General features: G+C 38.6%; 2 protein-coding genes across 12 annotated transcripts in view; both read right to left on the minus strand.

The window, feature by feature from the left end:
- Positions 1 to 474: 474 nt before the first annotated feature.
- Positions 475 to 2,127, minus strand: LOC141911801 (kappaPI-actitoxin-Avd3a-like). Its single transcript, XM_074802854.1, has 5 exons — positions 2,072 to 2,127; positions 1,949 to 1,988; positions 1,431 to 1,611; positions 1,063 to 1,138; positions 475 to 795 (listed from the first exon to the last, which is right to left on the minus strand). The coding sequence occupies exons 1-5, from the start codon at positions 2,105 to 2,107 to the stop codon at positions 787 to 789; spliced, it is 342 nt and encodes a 113-aa protein (XP_074658955.1). The 5' UTR covers positions 2,108 to 2,127; the 3' UTR covers positions 475 to 786.
- Positions 2,128 to 2,539: 412 nt separating this feature from the next.
- Positions 2,540 to 20,219, minus strand: part of LOC141911781 (formin-like protein) — a 33,308-nt gene continuing 15,628 nt past the window's right edge. For 6 of the 11 annotated variants that reach the window (XM_074802829.1, XM_074802825.1, XM_074802821.1 and 3 more), the window contains 23 exons: positions 18,551 to 18,630; positions 18,312 to 18,395; positions 17,120 to 17,149; positions 15,946 to 16,168; positions 15,061 to 15,231; positions 14,717 to 14,794; positions 14,380 to 14,490; positions 13,858 to 14,007; positions 12,981 to 13,029; positions 12,841 to 12,893; positions 12,611 to 12,740; positions 11,992 to 12,204; positions 9,287 to 9,411; positions 9,047 to 9,200; positions 8,354 to 8,646; positions 8,129 to 8,278; positions 7,816 to 7,945; positions 7,271 to 7,446; positions 7,088 to 7,189; positions 6,563 to 6,661; positions 6,318 to 6,356; positions 5,817 to 5,919; positions 2,540 to 5,581 (listed from right to left, as the gene is read on the minus strand). In XM_074802829.1, coding sequence (XP_074658930.1) covers positions 5,475 to 5,581; positions 5,817 to 5,919; positions 6,318 to 6,356; positions 6,563 to 6,661; positions 7,088 to 7,189; positions 7,271 to 7,446; positions 7,816 to 7,945; positions 8,129 to 8,278; positions 8,354 to 8,646; positions 9,047 to 9,200; positions 9,287 to 9,411; positions 11,992 to 12,204; positions 12,611 to 12,740; positions 12,841 to 12,893; positions 12,981 to 13,029; positions 13,858 to 14,007; positions 14,380 to 14,490; positions 14,717 to 14,794; positions 15,061 to 15,231; positions 15,946 to 16,168; positions 17,120 to 17,149; positions 18,312 to 18,395; positions 18,551 to 18,630 — 2,850 coding nt within the window. In that variant the 3' untranslated portion in view covers positions 2,540 to 5,474. The remainder of the gene's footprint in view (positions 5,582 to 5,816; positions 5,920 to 6,317; positions 6,357 to 6,562; positions 6,662 to 7,087; positions 7,190 to 7,270; positions 7,447 to 7,815; positions 7,946 to 8,128; positions 8,279 to 8,353; positions 8,647 to 9,046; positions 9,201 to 9,286; positions 9,412 to 11,991; positions 12,205 to 12,610; positions 12,741 to 12,840; positions 12,894 to 12,980; positions 13,030 to 13,857; positions 14,008 to 14,379; positions 14,491 to 14,716; positions 14,795 to 15,060; positions 15,232 to 15,945; positions 16,169 to 17,119; positions 17,150 to 18,311; positions 18,396 to 18,550; positions 18,631 to 20,219) is intronic. The other 5 variants (XM_074802831.1, XM_074802822.1, XM_074802832.1 and 2 more) reach the window with 3 other exon arrangements.

The raw sequence follows: 20,219 nt of genomic DNA on the forward strand, positions 1-20,219 counted from the left end.
TATTCAATCGTCCATATAAATATCATTCATTATCATTTGTTTGATCCATGCGTAAAAAATTGTGTAACCGTTTGCCGATAGAGCACATAGTCAACCGGGTATGAATTAATTTTTATGTTTACCAAACATGTTCTATCTATATTTTGCTTCTGGTGCATCTGAAGTCGTTCTCTCCCCATCCCTGTCGCAGGGTTCCCAAGGGTTGGCAAAAATCATTATCTATAAGCAGATTATAAATTTTCGATACCACGAAGTTACGACTGGAACGACTGATCACACGGGTGCCAAATGGGCCAGAGCCTGGTTCCACGCTGCTGAGAGGGTGTCGCCAGGCGGAGAGGCCGGTTCAACGCTGCTGAGAGGATGTCTCCAGGCGCAGAGTGTTCCAGGCTAGAAAATGTGTCTCACGTTGAGAAGGTGCCTCCAGGTTCAATCTGAAAGAGCTAGGGCAGCACCGCATGTTGAGGATGGTTCCAGCTACGAGAGCGTGTGCCTCCGGACTGCAGAGAAGGTGCTTCCAACGAGAGGAGATCTTCAGCCCTCGCTGGTGCTGTTTAGATAATCAATTCCAGTTTTAATTCGAATTTTATTTCATACATAAAAATCAATTTCTTAGTAACTGAGAAATGAATTTCAATCAAATATTTGCTATGATACCATGAATCTTATATTTCATTTCTCAATCACATACAACGATATAACTTATAAATTTACAATTTCCAAATGACATAGTTTTCAGTAATCTCCCCATCTATAGGAGAGACCAGTCCCGCATAGTAATATCGACTATTCTTCCTGCAAGAAATAGAATTTTATGGTGGCATTTCATTAATTTCATAAGGATTTTTGAAGCGATAAGATGACGATCCTCCGAGGCCAGATCCGTAGTCGAGACTTGAAACTAAAATCCTAAGACTGGTCACATGTTAGTCATTAGATTGTCTACAGAACTAAGATGGTCTCGGTCTATACCCCTTGACTATGGGACCAGCCGCTGGTTTCGATGTCGAGTTTCTATATTTCAAACTATAATGATTTGATATTTCAAACTGCTAAACAAACCTTTACAATACAAGAGCCTTGTTTTAATAACGCGGCGCATCTTTCGCAATCTTTCGGTTCTTCTCTGATCGTTGTTCTGAAAGAAAAAAAACAAACAGAATTTCTCAATGTGCCAAATGCACCAATAGTGTCAAGGCTTAAGTCATGATCAAGCTAAACTATAATCAACAGACCCGGCAGTTATAGAAATGAACTGATTACAAATGTTATTGCGGTTTACAAAAGTGACCCGGCCGATTAGGAGAAACAAGGTTTCATTTTTAGCCCAATCATTGGTTTCTGAGATGAGGGCTCAGAGTTGTGATGGGTTCATAATACAGTTTTACCCATTTTAAACCAGTAATGCTCGGACAATGGTTGATATTTACTTGTAAATGCAGCGGGCCTCGCAAAGTTCCTTGGCTAGGAAGTTATTTTCATTTCCCTTACATCCACTGTAAAAGAATTTTTCGCAGTTCTTGGTCTCGTGGTTGAAGAAATATCTCGGAATTCCGATTTGATGCGCATCATATATACAAACGCCTTTTATTGCAGGTAGGTAACACTCCACTATAGATTATAAATAGAAAAACACTTTCATTTCATATCAGGCCTACTTAAACACGACCGGAATTCGGTGGAGGATATCTGTAGATTTTGGTGGACAATTGTGGAACAGATTTGAAAACTCGGAATTTGTGAATGGACAAGCGCGGGACTGGTTGGACTTGGTGTATAGCTGGCCGCAACGTTACAGAACTTAGTGGACAAATGTAGGTTTTCACCCAGTCCTGGAAGTGGTTGCATCAACAGTGGACTTAATAGGCAACAACTGTGTTTGCATGGCCACTTGCGGGTCGGGTGCACAGCTTCAAAAGATGCTGAAATACTGGCAGATATCACTTACTTGGTCTAAGCCCAATGCATTGACTGTAGGCGAAAATAGTCTGAAAATTTGAAAGAGACATTAGAATTAGTGCTGAATCTAGGACTGCTCCATGGTTACCGAATGTACGTAAGATGCACATACCCATAAACAGATAACTCCTATTGAAAGGTTGTTCATCGTGTTGAATATTGAACTGATATTCAGTGGAGGGATCATCAGTTCAGTCACGTGCTCTATTTATATTCAATCGTCCATATCAATATCATTTGTCTGATACGTCAAAATTGTTAAATAGTTTCAAGATAGTGAGTCGACACATTCTAAACCAGCGATGAATCAATTTTATCATGTTTACCAAACATGTCCTATCTCTCAAATTGTTTCTAGTGGATCTGAAGTCGTTCTCTCTCCATTCCTGTCGAGACCGTGATTAAAGGGTGGGAGAGGGTGGCTCCAGCAAACGTGCTGACCGGAGAGAGCGGTACGATTTTGGAAGATGGGGATCCGCCAGACTGAGAGAGGGGGGGGGGGGGGGGTACAGGATATCCTCCGACAAAAATGTAACCAAAAAAAATCATAAGTTTTTTTCAATTTTTGATAAAACTTTTATTTTAATGATTTTTTGTACATAAAATGCAATTTCATACATTTGCTGTTCGTATAAGGAGCTTCTAAACACATGAGTTTCATACACGAACCGTTTCAGCAGAGAGATTATAAACACCGGCACACACCCTGTACTTACTGGATCCAGTAAAACAAGTTTACAGTATAAGTCCTTTATAACGCCGCGGTTGGAACCGATGAAAAACATGGCGTTAAAGCGAATTTCGCCAACGTTATAAAGAATTGTGTTTATGGAATTTGCCTCATAGATTTGGAGAATTCGTTCTCTATGGAAAATGTTGGCGTTATTGTGAGCGATGGCTTTAAAATTAATGATGGTAGCGTTATAACGGACTTTCACTGTAGTCTTATCTCCCAGCCCCAATCGGGGCCTGGCGAGAATTCGAGAATTTCTCTGCTTAAATTCGGTTATGTTTAAATCCCATTTTACTAAGCAGTAGCGTGTCTACAAGGTTATAGTTAAGATCTCAGAGGGTCCACTGGACAGTCGTGACCAAAATCCATAAGTGACCATCTGTCATTAGGTTGGTTATTATGAAACCAAGATGGTACCCACATCTTAACTTCGACTGCGCAACGGACCCGTTGTCTTGCCATTCCCAACTATGTTTTTCGTTAAGTCAGGAAGCAGGCAGACATGCAGGCTCGTTTTTCTGGGTTCGAACCCCGATTTAATCTATCGTGAATAAAGCAACAGTTGATTGGAAAAATATTGAGCAATTTTAACGTTCAGAAACAGCACGACAGAGGGCGGCACCAGACTGTGTATCGTCTATAGGTAAAACCCTCATTAACATATGCAAACGAGATTGTCCATCCAGCACCAACCAATCAGAGCACAGAAAAACCAGGAGAGTCGTATGTCGCACATGGTAAATCGTATAAGACTTGAAACTTGCGACAATATGTACAACAACTTACAACATTCTCGGATAAATATGACAGTTGAAAAATCAAACAAATATTCTCTAGAATAACCTTCTGAAAATCTACGACTCAAATATTGTTGTTTTATATTGTAAACGTCATTCAAAATCTTTTGACATTTCCGATCAACATTTCAACCATTTTTTGTCTTATTCGTAAAAATAGACAACAGACTATTCTCGCCCCATAACAACGAACGGACTGTATTGTTGCTAATTATTTGAATTTACTGTTGAACGATTGGATGAATTTTAATCAGCATTTAATCAATCCAATCAACGTCACTCAATAAATTCATTCTTGATTTCAATCGTAATTTGTTAAAATGAAATACCAGGGGTCCGGTTCCACACAGCTGTGAGTAAGAGTCGAGTTTGAAATTAGTTCATTTTCAATGTTTTAACTCTGAGACTTAAACCACAGTCAGAACACTGTGGAACAAGATTCCTGGCCGCAAATTACGTTCTATATTGGAAGCTCTTAGATTTTAGCAAATGTATAAGGACTGTACATAAACAGCCTACCCTAAACGCCCCCTAGCGAAACGTAAGAGAACCGATCGAGCCTATAATAAATGAATTGCACGAAAGCAAATTGCTTTTTTTGCAGTTTGCGCTAAACTGAAACGTCAAACCTGACCTAACTAGGTCAAACAAAAACAAATTCAATTCAGAATATATTGAAACTGGACACCAGAAAAAAATACGTTTTCAAATTATTTTCACAATTTTACATCAGTCGATTTGAGTAAGTCAATACAATAATTTATCTATTATATTATAATTAATACTAATAATAATAATAATTATCGATCATGCAAAAACTAATTGAATTATTCATTTACTGTACAGTAATTAACTATTTTTGATACAAGATTATTTAGAAACTAACATTTTTTATACAAAGGATCCCGTTTCACAGTTGTGAGTTAGAGTTAACTCTGAACTCAAGATCCAGTTCCACAGTTGTGTGAGTTAGAGTTAACTTAGGATCCAGTTAACTCTGAGTTCAAATTAGTTCATTTTCAATTAGTTAACTCAGAGTCTAACGTTAACTCGCAGGAGTCTGGCGAAGAGATTTACAAAGTACAAACATGAGCACAAACTGGGGGCCAGTTCCACAAACCTAATTCAAAATGAACAACATCTGAAATGAAAAGATCGCGATAAGTAACTGAACATAACTTTGTGGAACTGGTCCCTGGGTCCCGAAACATACAACAGTTTGAACGATTTTTAGAAAGGTCACTTCTATGAACTCTATAGACCGTTCCACGTGAACGTGTGTGAACCACGTCTGCGTTCTAATCGGTTATTGATTTAATAATAACAGACGAATTATCTATTTACAGACGAAAAATCGCGTTCAGAAAAAACGAAAAGAATTTCAGTAGCATTTCGAATATTTAAGCAGATGACCGAGAACTATCACTAACAAACAACATGGCCGCTGTTATCAGTCCACCAATGACATCACTAATTACATGTCATATGGCTGTTATCAGTCCACCAATGACATCACTAATTACATGTCACATGGCTGCCACAGTCCACCAATGACATCACTAATTACATGTCACATGGCTGCCACAGTCCACCAATGGCATCACTAATTATGTGTTTTTCTAACTAAATCAATCGTCAATGAATTATCTTCGATGATGTCATAGGGTGATATTACGAAAGTGGCCATTTTTCTCATATATTCACAAACGTAGGTCAAGGAAAATAGTCTATGCTTCAACAATGAACATAAATCCCGATTTTAGGAACACGGCGTAACAATGTGAAGCTCGTCCAAGCACCTGTATTGTTTTTGTTGCTAGGCAACTTTATATAGTCACGACCGAAGCCCCCGAGCACCATCTGAAATAACGCGTTGCCAGGCAACTAGCACGTTTTATATGCCCGTCGAATAAATATCAATCTATGAATATATATATATATATATATATACGTTTGAAATTGGTTTCCATTGACAACTGATCAGTTTACAAAGCTTCGACCTCGAAATTCCGCGAAGTTCGTAGACTTTTGTTGCGATGTCGTTGACTACGCCTGACAGCGTCGGCACGTCTGTACGGTTCGTTCTTCAGATCTAGAAATAGAAACCAAAATCGAACAAATTATCGGTCAGAATTCATGAAGGAAGGAAGGCTTATTGGATCTTTAGAGACATTTCCTGAACAGATGTCTGCCTCTATGAACCTGCAAAATTCTAACACACATCCATGTTTACAAGAAATAACAGAAAAAAGAAGTTTTTTGAAATATGGCAGATGGAGGAAGGCTCCGATATGGCAGATGAAGGACGGCTCCGATTGAATATTTACCGAGTAAGATATCTTCGAGAGTTCCGTCTGCTACTTCGTGTTTCATGAACGGTTTCTGTATTTTTCCCGCTTGTTTTCGCTTCAACTCTAAAACAACTGCCTCCTGAAAATATGCAAATTAGAACTCGTGTGAACAGGTGCTCATTGGCCGGTCAAATCGGTGCAATTTACATAAATCGAATTCAGTCGTGTAAATGGCCGCTTATTGGTTGGTCGAATCGAAGAAATTTGCATAAATTTACATATTAAATGTGATTAACTCCTGAACCAGATTATATTATTGGATATGAAGAGTAATGGTTATCTTAATTACTAATTAGCATTCTATCACTAATTGATGATTAGAAATTTAATATGTTAGAAAGGCTTCTGCTTTTTACTCTAATTGGAGGCTGATTTTTTAATTGAAATATCTATCAGTTATTAATTAATATTCTGTTTTGTAATTAATGATATTTGATTATATCTATTGGTTATGAGTTGGAGGTATTATATTCTTGCCAGTTGTGCCGGAGTCATTTTAGCCTTGTTCTCGTTTTCCTGTAAATGCATCAGTAGTTCGTCATAATAAATTTCATCTTTGACCTTCCCTAACCCTCGAACCCCTCTGAATTCTGCCCCCATCGAACTACAAATTATCTCAGACTTCCGAGGAACAAAATCTCCTAACTCTATCAATAAAGTTTACTCACTTTCCCCTTTATTTAAATAAATTTCAACCTGAAACTGTGATTAATATTTGTTACCTCTTTCTTGCGTTTGTTTTTGCGTCCTGTCGGTGACGGCGGGGGTTCCAGAGCAGCTTTTTCCATTCTTAGTCTCTCGTCATTTTCCTGATCAGCTTTCTATAAATAGAACAATATACAATGTTACATGGGCATTTCACACGCATTTAACATGTAACATGTGTTTATGTTGACATGTGTATACATGTAACATGCCTATAACATGTAACATGTCTTTCACAAAAAATACATGTTTAATATTGTGTATAACATGTAACATTGTGTATAACATGTAACATTGTGTATAACATGTAATATGTCTTATCATAACATGTAACATGTCTATAACATGCAACATGTCTTTCACAAACAATACATGTTTAATATTGTGTATAACATGTAACATTGTGTATAACATGTAACATTGTGTATAACATGTAACATTGTGTATAACATGTAACATGTCTATAACATGTAACATGTCTATAACATGTAACATGTCTATAACATGTAACATGTCTATAACATGTAACATGTACGACGTACCTTCCAAGCAGTAACGAATCGTACGAACATCGAGAAGAATAAATTCGGAGCCAAAGTTCGAGGGTTTTCCCCAAAGTTCTGCACGACGGACGAGTAAGCTTCCTGTAAAATAGAGACAACGCACGTCAAACTCTCACTTCAACCGATATCATTGTTAAACCGCGTCGTAGTTGCTATAGTTACCATCGCCGTTTTCGCGTCCGAGCGTAATTTCTTCAGTTTGTCGTCGGCGTTAGCGATGAATTCTTTCAGTACGACGGGCGAGTCGCGCGCGTCTTTACGAGCGTCGTATTCACGACGAGTCAGATCCATCCCCTTCGCGAGATCGTCAATATCAGTCGTTATATTCTCCATCGACACTGCGGGAAATAATTCAAATTTGTAACAATATAACGGTCACAGTGCGGCCATTTTAATCTTATTTGCTTTCCCCGACTATTCCCTGACTTTACACATTGTTTTCCCTGACTTGATCTGCTAAGAATCCAATCAATTAACGCAGTCAAGTACAAAGATGGAAACTGTTTGATTTTACATGCGATCTAGAAATCTCTACATATTTCCCTGACTTTCCACAGATTTTTAGCTTCTTCTACATAATTCCCTCACTTACTTAAAGAAAACAAAATTCCTCGACTATTCCCTGATTTCTAGGTGAGTTGCAACCCCGGATTATTAGGAAGTTACAACTGTGGTAACCCAGGTAATTTGAAATAAAGTTTTATTACCCTGCGCGGCTTTTTCGACGTATCGTAATTCCGAGTCGAAATTCGCCAAATCTGAAAATCGTTCTTTCACCGTGGCGACGATAAAATGCAACACAGTCATTCGTTTATCTTGCGATTTCGTTTCCAGCAGCTAAAAAAAAATAAATATTCAAAACATGCGTTTTAAGGGTCATATTTTGCACTATGCATGTGTCTATCACATGTACATGTGTATAACATGCACATGTCTAAGATGTTCCATGTGATCACATGTACATGTGTATAACATGCACATGTCTAAGATGTTCCATGTGTATAACATGTGATGACGTACCATGTCTAGGCTCTGTATTTTAAACCCGTAAACCACTCCTCGTTTGGAGCTGTTCATATAATTCCCGAACGCGAGAATCACTTCCAGAAGTTTCTTGATTTTACTCGAGTTTTTAATCGACATCGAAGCCGCTATTATCGCGTTCAATTGCTGTAAACGAATACAAATCAAATTATATTCATTATCGATTATCTACCGGCGCCACCTATAGTGTATAATACTAACCGGTTGAAGCAGATGAGCGTTATCGAAGAACGTCGCCACGTAGTTCATGATGTGAAGTTTCTGCGCGAGTCGTTCTATTTTATACAACGAATAGATGAATCGATCTTCCTCGGAGAGGGCGCTGATCGCCTTACGTTCGCGCTCGTACGTTTTAAACGCCTTCGCCTCCTGATCGTTGGGAACCATTCGACGCAGGATGTCGACCAGTTCCAACGACAGAACCTTCAAATCGAAACTGTTTATCGCGCGGATTAATTCCTCGTTCGGCATCTGCAGTTTGTGTCTCGTGATCGCTGAAAATGAACGAAACCATCCACGAATTATTTCGGGCTACAGAGCGCCACCTGGTTCCACAGTTGTGAGTTAACTATGAGTCAAATATAAACTCAGAACTGCGGAACTGGGTCCAGAAGAGACAGGAGGGATACTGACTGTTTAAAATCAAAACTTGACCAAGATCAAGAGCTAACCTTGACCCAGGACAAGACCTTACTTTGACCAAGATCAAGAGCTAACCTAAATCAAGGACAAGATCAATTTGACCAAGATCAAGGTTATTTTGACCAAGATTGAGCTCAACTTGATGCAGTAGTTTTAAAAAAGAACAGAACACGACTTTGCTACTTGTGCTAAACTTTGATATCTACAACTTCAGTGGATTGTCAATCAAGCGTTAATCTAATCCATACTCACCGACATTTCTCATGCGCTGGGGCTCCAGTAATGTGACCATTTCAGGTTTATTCTTACGCCCGCGGAGCGTGCCCAAAGTTCCGTCGGGTAGATCCTGCATTTCGACGCCGGGCCCGATTTTAAATATCTCCTCAAAATCGCCGAAATTTATAGTCTGCAATTTGAAAACAACCGGCATTCTAATTCCGATTCTTTAAACACAACTGGTGTCTGTGCTAGACACTAGGGGTCGTCACTTACCTTCATGATTTTTTCGTCATTCAGCTCAGAGAACACGGTTCCTTTTACTTGTTGCGGTTTTAACGGAGTCCAGTTAAGAACGGGCAGACGATACTTCGTTTTCACTTGTCTCTTTATTGTCATGGCTACAAAAACGGTGCAAAAGAATATTTTTGAAACGCACTGTATTGAACTGACGTGCTCGGTGTGCCCGAGGTAACTTAAATTCAAATCCAATCAATTCAAATTCGGTATTTTAACAGTTTTTCATTGTAACAGCGGTACGCATCATTCTAGAATTAGTCCCAGAACCCAGTCTATAAAACAGGACCCAGTTCCACCGTTGTGAGTTGAGATTCGAATCAGAGTTAACTCATTAAAAATGCACTGACATTAACTCTCACTCACAACTGTGGAACTGGGTCCTGAATCCAGTTACACAGTTCTCACTTTAAACAAATTTGACTCCCTAGATTTCAATTAGTCCATTGTTAACACTTGAACTCGTAGGAGTCTGAACTGTGGAACTGGGTCCGGGTCTAGTCCTGAATTAAGCTTCAACAATCGCGGATTAGTCCGACACTAAAGCGATCTAATCTTTAGAAACCTCAGTTATATTCAGGTTCAAGTCTAGGTTAATATAGGTTAAACGATGAATACAATCAATTGTATATCTCTGTATTATGATAATCCGGGGTCAGTTAAACACGAGTTAAAGCACCATGATCCAGCTGCACAGTCATAACTTCAGTCTAAAATCTTAAGACTAAGCTTAAGTTCTTAGGTAAACCATTGAACAAAGATGGACAGAGACTGGTCTTAAAATCTGAGCCTCGACTGTGCAACTAGACTTATAGTAACATTGTTAAATCAGTTCTTAACATAATTTCAATAAACAACTGGATACCCCACGTTAAATAAGGGATCATCCATTTGAATTAATAATTGAACCCCGGGTTAAATAAGGGATCATCCATTTATTACATAAACAAGAGGGATGAGGGGGGGGGCAGGTGGCGTATAGTCTATTTCTAATTCATGAGACTAGTTTTATCCGCAATATTTTTCGGGGTATGGCAAATCTTGCCTCACTTGGATATGACCAACTAAAGAACTTTTCGGCTAAATCGGAAAACGAAATCATTTTTCTGACTTCCAAGCGTATCTTCCAACCTTTAACTCCTTTACTTACCTAGGACTAATATTGCTGAGTTAGGCGTGGTTTATCGGATATTAACAAATCTCATGAACTACTGGTAATAGATAAATAGAGTGGGGAACTTTACTTTCTTTTCTTGTCAGCTCATCCTCCCCCGGCAGGGATTCGAACCTGATGGCATCGAGATTGCCACGGCACGAAACCCTGCCATAATCGACCGTGTGCGCAGATACATGCGCAGTTCAGATGATGTGATTTTTAGCCAATCAGAAATCCCGTTTTATTTTAGCCCGGGTTTTCCCATTTATAGTTCTTCCTTGAAACGATTATACAACGAGCAATCTGATTGGTGCCGCCAGTTTTCGTTCGGAAAGCTGCGCATGTACCTGCGCACCCGGTCTACTGATGCAGGGGTTTGTGCCGTGGCTGAGTGTAGCGATGCCATCAGGTTCGATTCCCTGCAGAGGGAGGATGTGTCAGACTGGTTTGATACAATAGTGTAACATGAGATTGGGGGGGATTGAAGGGGAGGTGGAAGGGGGTTTAAGAATTGAAGGTTTTATTGCATTTGTAATAAATGGATCCGTTCGAAGCTGTGTTAGATTCGTTGATATTTTACGGCGTTGTGGAGTGAATTCGTAGAGAAATATAAACGAAGATTTTACCTGGGTCTTCAAATAAAAAACATGGAATGTGAAAAATAAAAAAGAAAGAAGAAAAATCGAAATAAAATCAACGGAATAAAATCGTTTAGAAGAAAATGAAATATCGAAATAAAGTTTGATTCATCGAATTGAAATTGATGTAATTGAAAAAAGAGAAATGAAATCAAATTCAAATCAAATTTTATTATGTACCAATTTCATCATCTATTTCATCTGAAAGTGATTTTCAAAGATAATTTTTTCTAGATTAGGAGAACATTTTTGATTAAGATGGCAGAATTAACGGACAGAACCCATTGATCCAGGGAGTTAAGTAAATAAACATGTCGGTGCATTGAATAGCTCATGAAAATACATGTATTTTGACATTAAGTGTCATAGAATTTGAAAGTTTATCCGGAAAGCTTTTTTCCCTTTCTCAAAATGATATTTGAAACATGTATTTCATGACAATGATTTGCTGTGTGGAAAGATTGACAATGGTTTGATTATTCGTATCATAACATTTTTTTCATTGTTTCTAGAAAAAGTACACGTAACCCTACCTGGACCTATCAACAAATGGAAATGAAATGAAATCGCAAATTTTAAAAGTCAATATAAACCGGGAACTTGGGAAAGACGATATCTGAAATACTGGACGAAGTTCAAAGGTTATTAGTTAATTTCAACTTAAAAGAGTACATTTCATATGTTTCAACTGTTTCTAGAGTCAAGTATCGCACGGAACCAGGTCCTCGTATCAGTTTCACTTTCAGTGCTTCCACTTGCTCTCCAACTGCGAAGTGACTTAGAGCTTTCCAGCTCCAGAGAAACTCCAAGCTCTCCAGCAGCGTAAAGACTCCGAGCTCGCTCTCCTAAAAATTGATGATGCCTTAACTAATTTTTGAATTCAAACTTACCATTTACGTTTGGTATAGCTCCCCCTGGTGGCGGGGGTGGTGGTGGCGCTCCTGGTATCATCGGAGGAGGTGGTGGAGGTGGTACAGGGCCCCCTATAGGCGGGGGTGGTGGTGGAGGGGGTGGTGGAGGCGGGGGTGGGGCGGTAGAGGGAGCCGCCGGTGGTTTCGAATCAGATGTCGTGGATTGAGACGTCGATTTTGACACATTATTATCTGAAATGGAACGAAATTTTAAAAATTTGTAAAAGTCCTGAAGATAATTTTAATCCTAGGGGTTTGATTTAATGTATAAATATTTCATGGCACGGCTAGCCATGGATTGGCTGCCTAGCATTATCTATCACACGCTGACAAAAAATCAATCAACATTGATTTTGGTTTGGCTAACATTGATTCTATGAGATTTCTCATTGAATCAATGTTAGTAAATCCAGAATCAATGGCAGCAGATTAAGAACCTTAAAGCAGACGTAGGGCGTAGAGGCCACAGAGTCAATTGCTCTGGATTCACAAAATGCCCCAGAAGTGGATCCAGAATCAATGTGGGAAGATTAAAACCAGTTCGGCGATCGTGGAGACTACTGTAGATCGGGTAGACTGGGTTTTAAAAATAACTCACTTCTGATATTTTTCTGTAGCTCTTCCAGCTCTTTTTCCCATTGTTCTTGTTTCGACGTTAGATGTTCGTCTTTCTCCGACACGACCTTACGCAGAGTATCGCGTTCCACGGTCACCGTATCGAAGTTTTCCTGGAAATTAAATCAAAAACATCCAGCAATTCACGAAGTCTCAGTATTCCAGGGTCAGGCTTCTTGAGAATCTTGTATTGGACTTCAGAAAAATTCATACCTTTAATTGTTCATTTTCATCCTTTATTTCTTGTAACTGCATTTCCAAGTCCACTATATTAAAACAATTGAAAATTTTCTCATTACAACAGTTCACTATCGCGTAAACACTTTGAATTAGTTATTTGGTTGAAGTTTTACCAATTTTCGCCATTGTTTCATCCTCCAAGTCCTGTAACGCTTCAGAAGCCTAAATTATAAACAAAACAAATTCAAAAGTTCACTTGATATTGAATTTAAGGTTTTAACAATTCGATTTTACTAAAGGGTTCTTCATTCTGCCTTAACCTGTACTCTATCATATGAGCACAGCTATTTCTGACCGGGGCCAACATGGGTTCTTGCTATACAATTCCAATTGGAACTTGAGCACCAAATAGCCCTTACTTAAATTGCAATTGTAAGGCTTCAGTACCTAGCAAGTCCAGGTTCAACTCAAGTTTGAAACTTACAAATCCAAGTTGGACCTTACAATAGAACAAGTCCTTGTTGAACTAGTCTAAATTTGACTTGACTATTGTACCTTCGGGGAAAAGCAAAATGTACTTATAAGTATATATAAGTTCTTCACAAATGAAAAAAAGCTGGATGAAAAACTAAGCTGGAATAACGTGTGATTTTGAAAAAAGAAATTTTTTTACTTGAAGACAGAGAAAAAATTTGAGAGCAGAATTTATTCATACCATAAACAAACAAACTCACCCCCTAAAATATCGATAAATAAAACAGGAAATCTAATAAATCGCGAAACTACTTCGAAATTAACTATAAAAATTTCTTTTTACTCATTAAACGACATAAATGGCGTAAATATATGACTGATTAATCTCAGAATTCAAAGGTAACGAACAAAACCCACAATTGATGATTTTCTGACAGTTTCATTTCGGTTTCTCTGATGATGAAGTTTAGTTAAAACTTAGAAACAGTCAGAATATGAATGGTTAAATCATCAATTGTGAGTTTTGCTCATTACAATGAATCCATTTTTATTTTTTATAATCTCGGTTAAACATACGTGTGATAGCTCATCCTCGAGCTCGGAAACTTGTTCTAACGCGGCTGTTTTCATCTCTGAATCCTCCAGTAACAGAGCAACGTCGATCAGATTCTCAAGGAACGCCTGAACTTGAACTTGTAATCGGTCGCTTTCCGTGTGACGTAATTTCTGCAAAAACAAAAATTCGGAATTCAAACATTGCATTATATATCCTAAACAAAAAGCTGCTGAACGAAGGTTCATCATTAAACCAGTAATTGGTTCATCTGAACTCAGTTCTTCAGTGATGTCAGTTGAAACTACACAGTGAAGTTGGAAATAAACTCATTTTAGATATCACGGTTCATAGTGTCCATGACCAATCTCATTTAATGACTTTCAACAACTTTTAAGGATCCTGATTCCAGGGCATTCTTATAATCGCTAGATTTGAAGTTTGACTCTTGAGTCATTGTCAGTTCATTTACGATGTTCTAACTTGAGTCAGATGATAACAGAGAACTTTGGAATTGAGTTCAGAATCTAAAACCTAAAACTCACCCCTAGATAATCGTCCAATCCGATTTGTGTAAATTCGTATTGTAAATGAACACGAAAATTCATATCTTCAACAGAATGAACAACGATGTTGATAAACTGCATACAGGCCACCTGAAATATATACAACACTCGCAAATTACTGAAATATTCCTGCAGCTGGGTGTGAAAGGGTTAAGCCAGGTGATATAGGGACTGGGTGGGAAAGGGTTAAGCCAGGTGATATAGGGACTGGGTGAGAATGGGTTAAGCCAGGTGATAATAGGGACTGGGTGAGAAAGGGTTAAGCCAGGTGATATAGGGACTGAGTGGGAAAGGGTTAAAACAGGTAGAAAATTACCATAAAATCAATATGAAATTCTTCGTAGTTCTTGAAATAATCCATCAACGTTTGAAACCGATGTCGTTCTTGACAAACCTGAAAATTTATCATGAAAACAATGTCTCATTTTGGTGGAGTTTTGAGATAGACAAGTCAAAATATCACTTTTCAACTGATAAACAAGTCAAAATATCACTTTTCCACCGGTAAACAAGTTAAAATATCACTTTTAAACTGATAAACAAGTTAAAATATCACTTTTCAACTGATAAACAAGTTAAAATATCACTTTTCAAATGATATACAAGTCAAAATATCACTTTTCAAATGATATACAAGCCAAAGTATCCTTTTGAACTTACGTCTTTGAAATTATCGAATGCGGAGAGAATAATTTCATGTCCTCCGTTAACGAGACACACAGCAGCAAGCAGTTCGAGCACTAACGCTTTAGTTCGGTAGGATTTATGATTCAGACTCAACGCTATACAGTTTATAGCCTGATTGTGGGCGATAACTAGATTAAAACCATACTGAAAAACAGAAACAAATAATTCTAAACAAGGCTATCATAACTATTGATGAAACACTCTGAGTCTGTGTTGTAAAGTTAAAGGATCGAAGGAATAAGGAGTCTGAAACGTTACTTGAGCTGATAATTTATTTGACTATATCCTGATCTTCAGGAATACTAAGTCAGAATGCAGGTTTAAGGGGTATCTTATGATTTATGGATCCCAAATGAGCTGCTTTTGCACTTCACATCCAAAACCTGGTCAAACAGTTCTCAACTTGATGATGTTATAGGGGGATTAATGGAGGCAGACATCTTTTCTAGAAAGGATTATAGATCAAATCACTAGTAGACAATTTGATGATGTCATAGGGGGATTTATGGAGGCAGACATCTTTTCTAGAAGTGTCTATAGATCAAATCACTAGTAGACAATTTGATGATGTCATAGGGGGATTTATGGAGACAGACATCTTTTCTAGAAGTGTCTATAGTTTAAACCACCAGTAGGTAGTCCGATGATGTGATAGGGGGTTTACGGAGGCAGAGGTCTTTTCTAGAAAGGTCTAGATCAAATCCCTAGTATGTTATTTGATGATGCCATAGGGGGATTTATGGAGGCAGACATTTTTTCCACAAGTGTCTATAGATCCAATGGTTATGCATGTCGATGATGTCATAGGGGGATTTGCCGATTAAGTTCTAGTTATTAAGGAGGGAACCCGCGACTAACCTGATGATTCATAATCGCTCTCAGACACATGATACAAACATGAACGTCGTCGCGAGCTTCGCCCATGTGAACTTTCTGACTGCGTCTACGCTTCGGACTCTTGTTGGAATGGACGCGTTGTTTCTGCAGACCGGTGGCTCCCCCTGTACTACGCGCCGGACTCGATATGTTACTTTCACTGTCCGCGTCTTCCGATATCGACGACGATAGACTCTGTTCTTTCCTGAAGCGAAAAAGTGGACGGAATTCAAAATTTTGGTAAAAATAAACGGACGGAATATGGAAAAACTTGGTCGAAATACGGATTACTTGAAACTGAATAAAACCACTGAAATATACGTAAAATTCATACAAAATTATGAAAAATTCTATCACAAAAATCAAATTTACGACTAAGACGCAAATGAATTCGCGATTCTTGAATAAGTACATGTATATATTATACGAAATAGAATTTAGAAACGCAGTCAAACTTGTTAAAGTCTTCATAGTTGTGAAGATGATCGCGTCAATGACTTCATTCCAAATGACGACTTACACTTTGTACATTGAACTGCTAATAAAACAGGGGTGGATCCAGGGGGACTTATGGGACGTGTACAAGTCCATTAAAGTTTTCTGAGTGCCAATTTTTTTCATTTCATCAGCAAACTAAAAATTGTTGCATTTCAGTGAACGCTTGATATTGCCTATATGGACATCAAAGTAACTTTTGGATTGTGACAAGTTCGGCCTCTGGATCCGCCCTGTACAAATAGAAACTACTTCAGTAATGTGATGACTTATCCTGATGATGACTTACACTGGGTTTGACTGCTATAACTAAATATCAGTTACGTAATTATGGGTTCAATTTGAATCGTAGATATTTGAATATAAAAAATCATATATTCGACCATGACGAACGTATAACTGTGAAACTGTGGTCTTTTCAGAATCATCACCCGCCCGAGAATTATTCCTAAAAATATCTACGCATTCTTCGTAATCTACCGCGCGTTCGGTTAAAATCATCTAACAATTTCTGAGAAGTTGAAAAAAAAAATTGAAGCATCAGAAACTAATGATTAAAAAGAAAAAAAATACGGCTACATCGGAAAGCTTTGATATAAATAGGTTTACGCTTGCTGCCGATTAGAATAAATTACGTATGATTGGTATTTATTTTACTAACTTTAAGTTCATCGTTTCTCCGTCGTCTTTCCTAGAAAAACCATACACAACATTATACATTATCACAACATGGCTGCCTCTATAACCATCACCCTATGACATCATCGGAAAACGTGGGGATTCACGCAGGCATAAATGGCTGCCTTCTTCAATTCGACTATGACATCATCATTAATTAAGGGGATCACGTCATATCATGTCATAGGGTGATTTATGTAGGCGGTCATCTTTGTCTAGAAGTGTCTATGGATCAAATCACTAGTAGACATTTTGATGATGTCATAGGGGGATTTATGGAGGCGGCCATCTTTGTCTAGAAGTCTCTATAGATGAAATCACTAGTAGACAATTTTATGATGTCATAAGGGGATTAATGGAGGCAGACATCTTTTCTAGGAGTGTCTATAGATCAAATCACTTAGCAATTTGATGATGTCATAGGGGGATTTATAGAGGCAGCCATCTAGAGGCGGGTGCATACAGAAACAGTGCAGGGTAGTGCTTGCGTGTGTTCATAGACAGTAAATTTGTGTTTAAATAATTTGTGAAACAGGACCTAGTTCCACTGTTGTGAGTTAGAGTTAACTCTGAGTTAGAATCAGTTCATTTTCAATGTTTTAACTAACTCAGAACTGTGGAACCGGATCCAGATCACTGAGAAACTGGAAATAGAAAGAACTAGAAAATATAGTTTCATAACTGAGAATAGAACGCGAGTTCAACTGAGTTCCACAGAATTCAACCGAGAATAGAACGCGAGTTCAACTGAGTTCTACAGAATTCAACCGAGAATAGAACGCGAGTTCAACTGAGTTCCACAGAATTCAACCGAGAATAGAACGCGAGTTCAACTGAGTTCCACAGAATTCAACCGAGAATAGAACGCGAGTTCAACTGAGTTCCACAGAATTCAACAGAGAATAGAACGCGAGTTCAACTGAGTTCCACAGAATTCAACCGAGAATAGAACGCGAGTTCAACTGAGTTCCACAGAATTCAACCGAGAATAGAACGCGAGTTCAACTGAGTTCCACAGAATTCAACCGAGAATAGAACGCAAGTTCAACTGAGTTCCACAGAATTCAACCGAGAATAGAACGCGAGTTCAACTGAATTTTGTGCAGTTCAACAATAATGCAGGGACCAAATGCACATAGAGCTATATGGATAAACTCTTGATGTGTTAAACTCACCTCATCAGAACTCCTGTATACGCGAGATAATCTACTAAAACATCTAAACCTTGATTAGTGTCGCTTAGAAATTCTCGCACCCATCTAGAAATATATAAACACATTTACAATGATTACGAGTATGTAAACTCCCCCCAAACTCTCTGTACCTGTAAAAATTCCCCCCTAATCCCCCCATGGAACCATACCCGCTCGCCCCCCCACTATCACTGTGAGTTGATAATGAGGGATATACTTACTCGATATTATTAGTTCTCAATGAGATTTCGAGATCTCGTAGCAGTTGCGTCGATGTCGTATCACCGAGAATTTTACGCTTCTGGAAATCAAAATTATCAAAAATCTTTATTCATGATCCTTAAAAAAAGGGGTAAAATTGAGAGGGCTACAGTTCATCAAGCTGTCAGCAGTTAGAGGGCTACTACAGTTCATCAAGCTGTCTGCTGTCCACTCTCCACTCTATTTCTTATGTTTACATGTGATAGGCAACATGTAAACACAAATTTCATATGATCATGTGACCTAAGGTTGGGTTATGATTGGCTGTCACAGATTATCTGTTTACATGTTACATGTGGTCATGTGATCTAGGGTTGGCCTGTGATTGGCTGGCCAGTTGTGATGTCACAGGTGATCATGTGACCTAGGGTTAGGGTTAGTGGTTGACCGGCTGGGAATGTGATGTCACAGGTGGTCATGTGACCTAGGGTTAGGGTTAGTGGTTGACCGGCTGGGGATGTGATGTCACAGGTGATCATGTGACCTAGGGTTAGGGTTAGTGGTTGGCTGGCAGGGGTTGTGATGTCACTGCTGGTCATGTGACCTAGGGTTAGGGTTAGTGGTTGGCTGGCAGGGGATGTGATGTCACAGGTGGTCATGTGACCTAGGGTTAGGGTTAGTGGTTGACTGGCTGGGGATGTGATGTCACAGGTGATCATATGACCTAGGGTTAGGGTTAGTGGTTGGCTGGCAGGGGTTGTGATGTCACAGGTGGTCAGGTGATCTTGGGTTGGCCTATGATTGACTCACTAGTATGATATGTACATGTCACAAATCAATGATGGACTCAAGCAACTAGTCACATTTCACCAGTGACCAGTAGTATACATGGGTCTGACTAGGTGACTGGTGTTTTAGAATTCAGTTAAAAAATAAATCACTTCTTAAGCTTACAAACTTTGAGACAGAGTCTACTGTATTTCACAAACTCTTACTCAGTGTTTGACACCAACTCGGGGTAGAATTTTACCGGTCTCAACTTTACCGCAGTAAGAGACAGAGTCTACTGTATTTCACAAACTCTTACTCAGTATTTGACACCAACTCGGGGTAGAATTTTACCGGTCTCAACTTTACCGCAGTAAGAGACAGAGTCTACTGTATTTCACAAACTCTTACTCAGTATTTGACACCGACTCGGGGTAGAATTTTACCGGTCTCAACTTAACCGCAGTAAGAGACAGAGTCTACTGTATTTCACAAACTCTTACTATAGGAATTAATACATTCACTATGAATAATCAATAAGTAGGTCGAAGAGTTAGATATGAAACAATGTAAGTCAAGAATGAGACCTTTTCGTGATGTGATATTTCTATTAATACGTAAAAAATCGATTCAACTTGTTTAAAATACATATGATATGATACATGAATTCATTCTATTCATCGGAACATTGGAAACACCTGCCACTCGACTTACAGCGAAAAAAAAACCCCGATAAATCCGATACAATACATGTACTTATATATATGTATATATAACAGTAGACTCTGTCTTAGTGCGTGAAAACATGAGTCCAATTCTACAATTCTCAATTGACACTTAGGAGTTGAAATTCATCCTAGAGCCAAATATAACCTGAGAAATTGATCAGAGGTGGCAGTTGCTCTAACGCTGGTTAGCTAC

The sequence above is a fragment of the Tubulanus polymorphus genome, chromosome 10 (genome assembly GCF_964204645.1).
Source record: "Tubulanus polymorphus chromosome 10, tnTubPoly1.2, whole genome shotgun sequence".
NCBI lineage: Eukaryota > Metazoa > Nemertea > Palaeonemertea > Tubulaniformes > Tubulanidae > Tubulanus > Tubulanus polymorphus.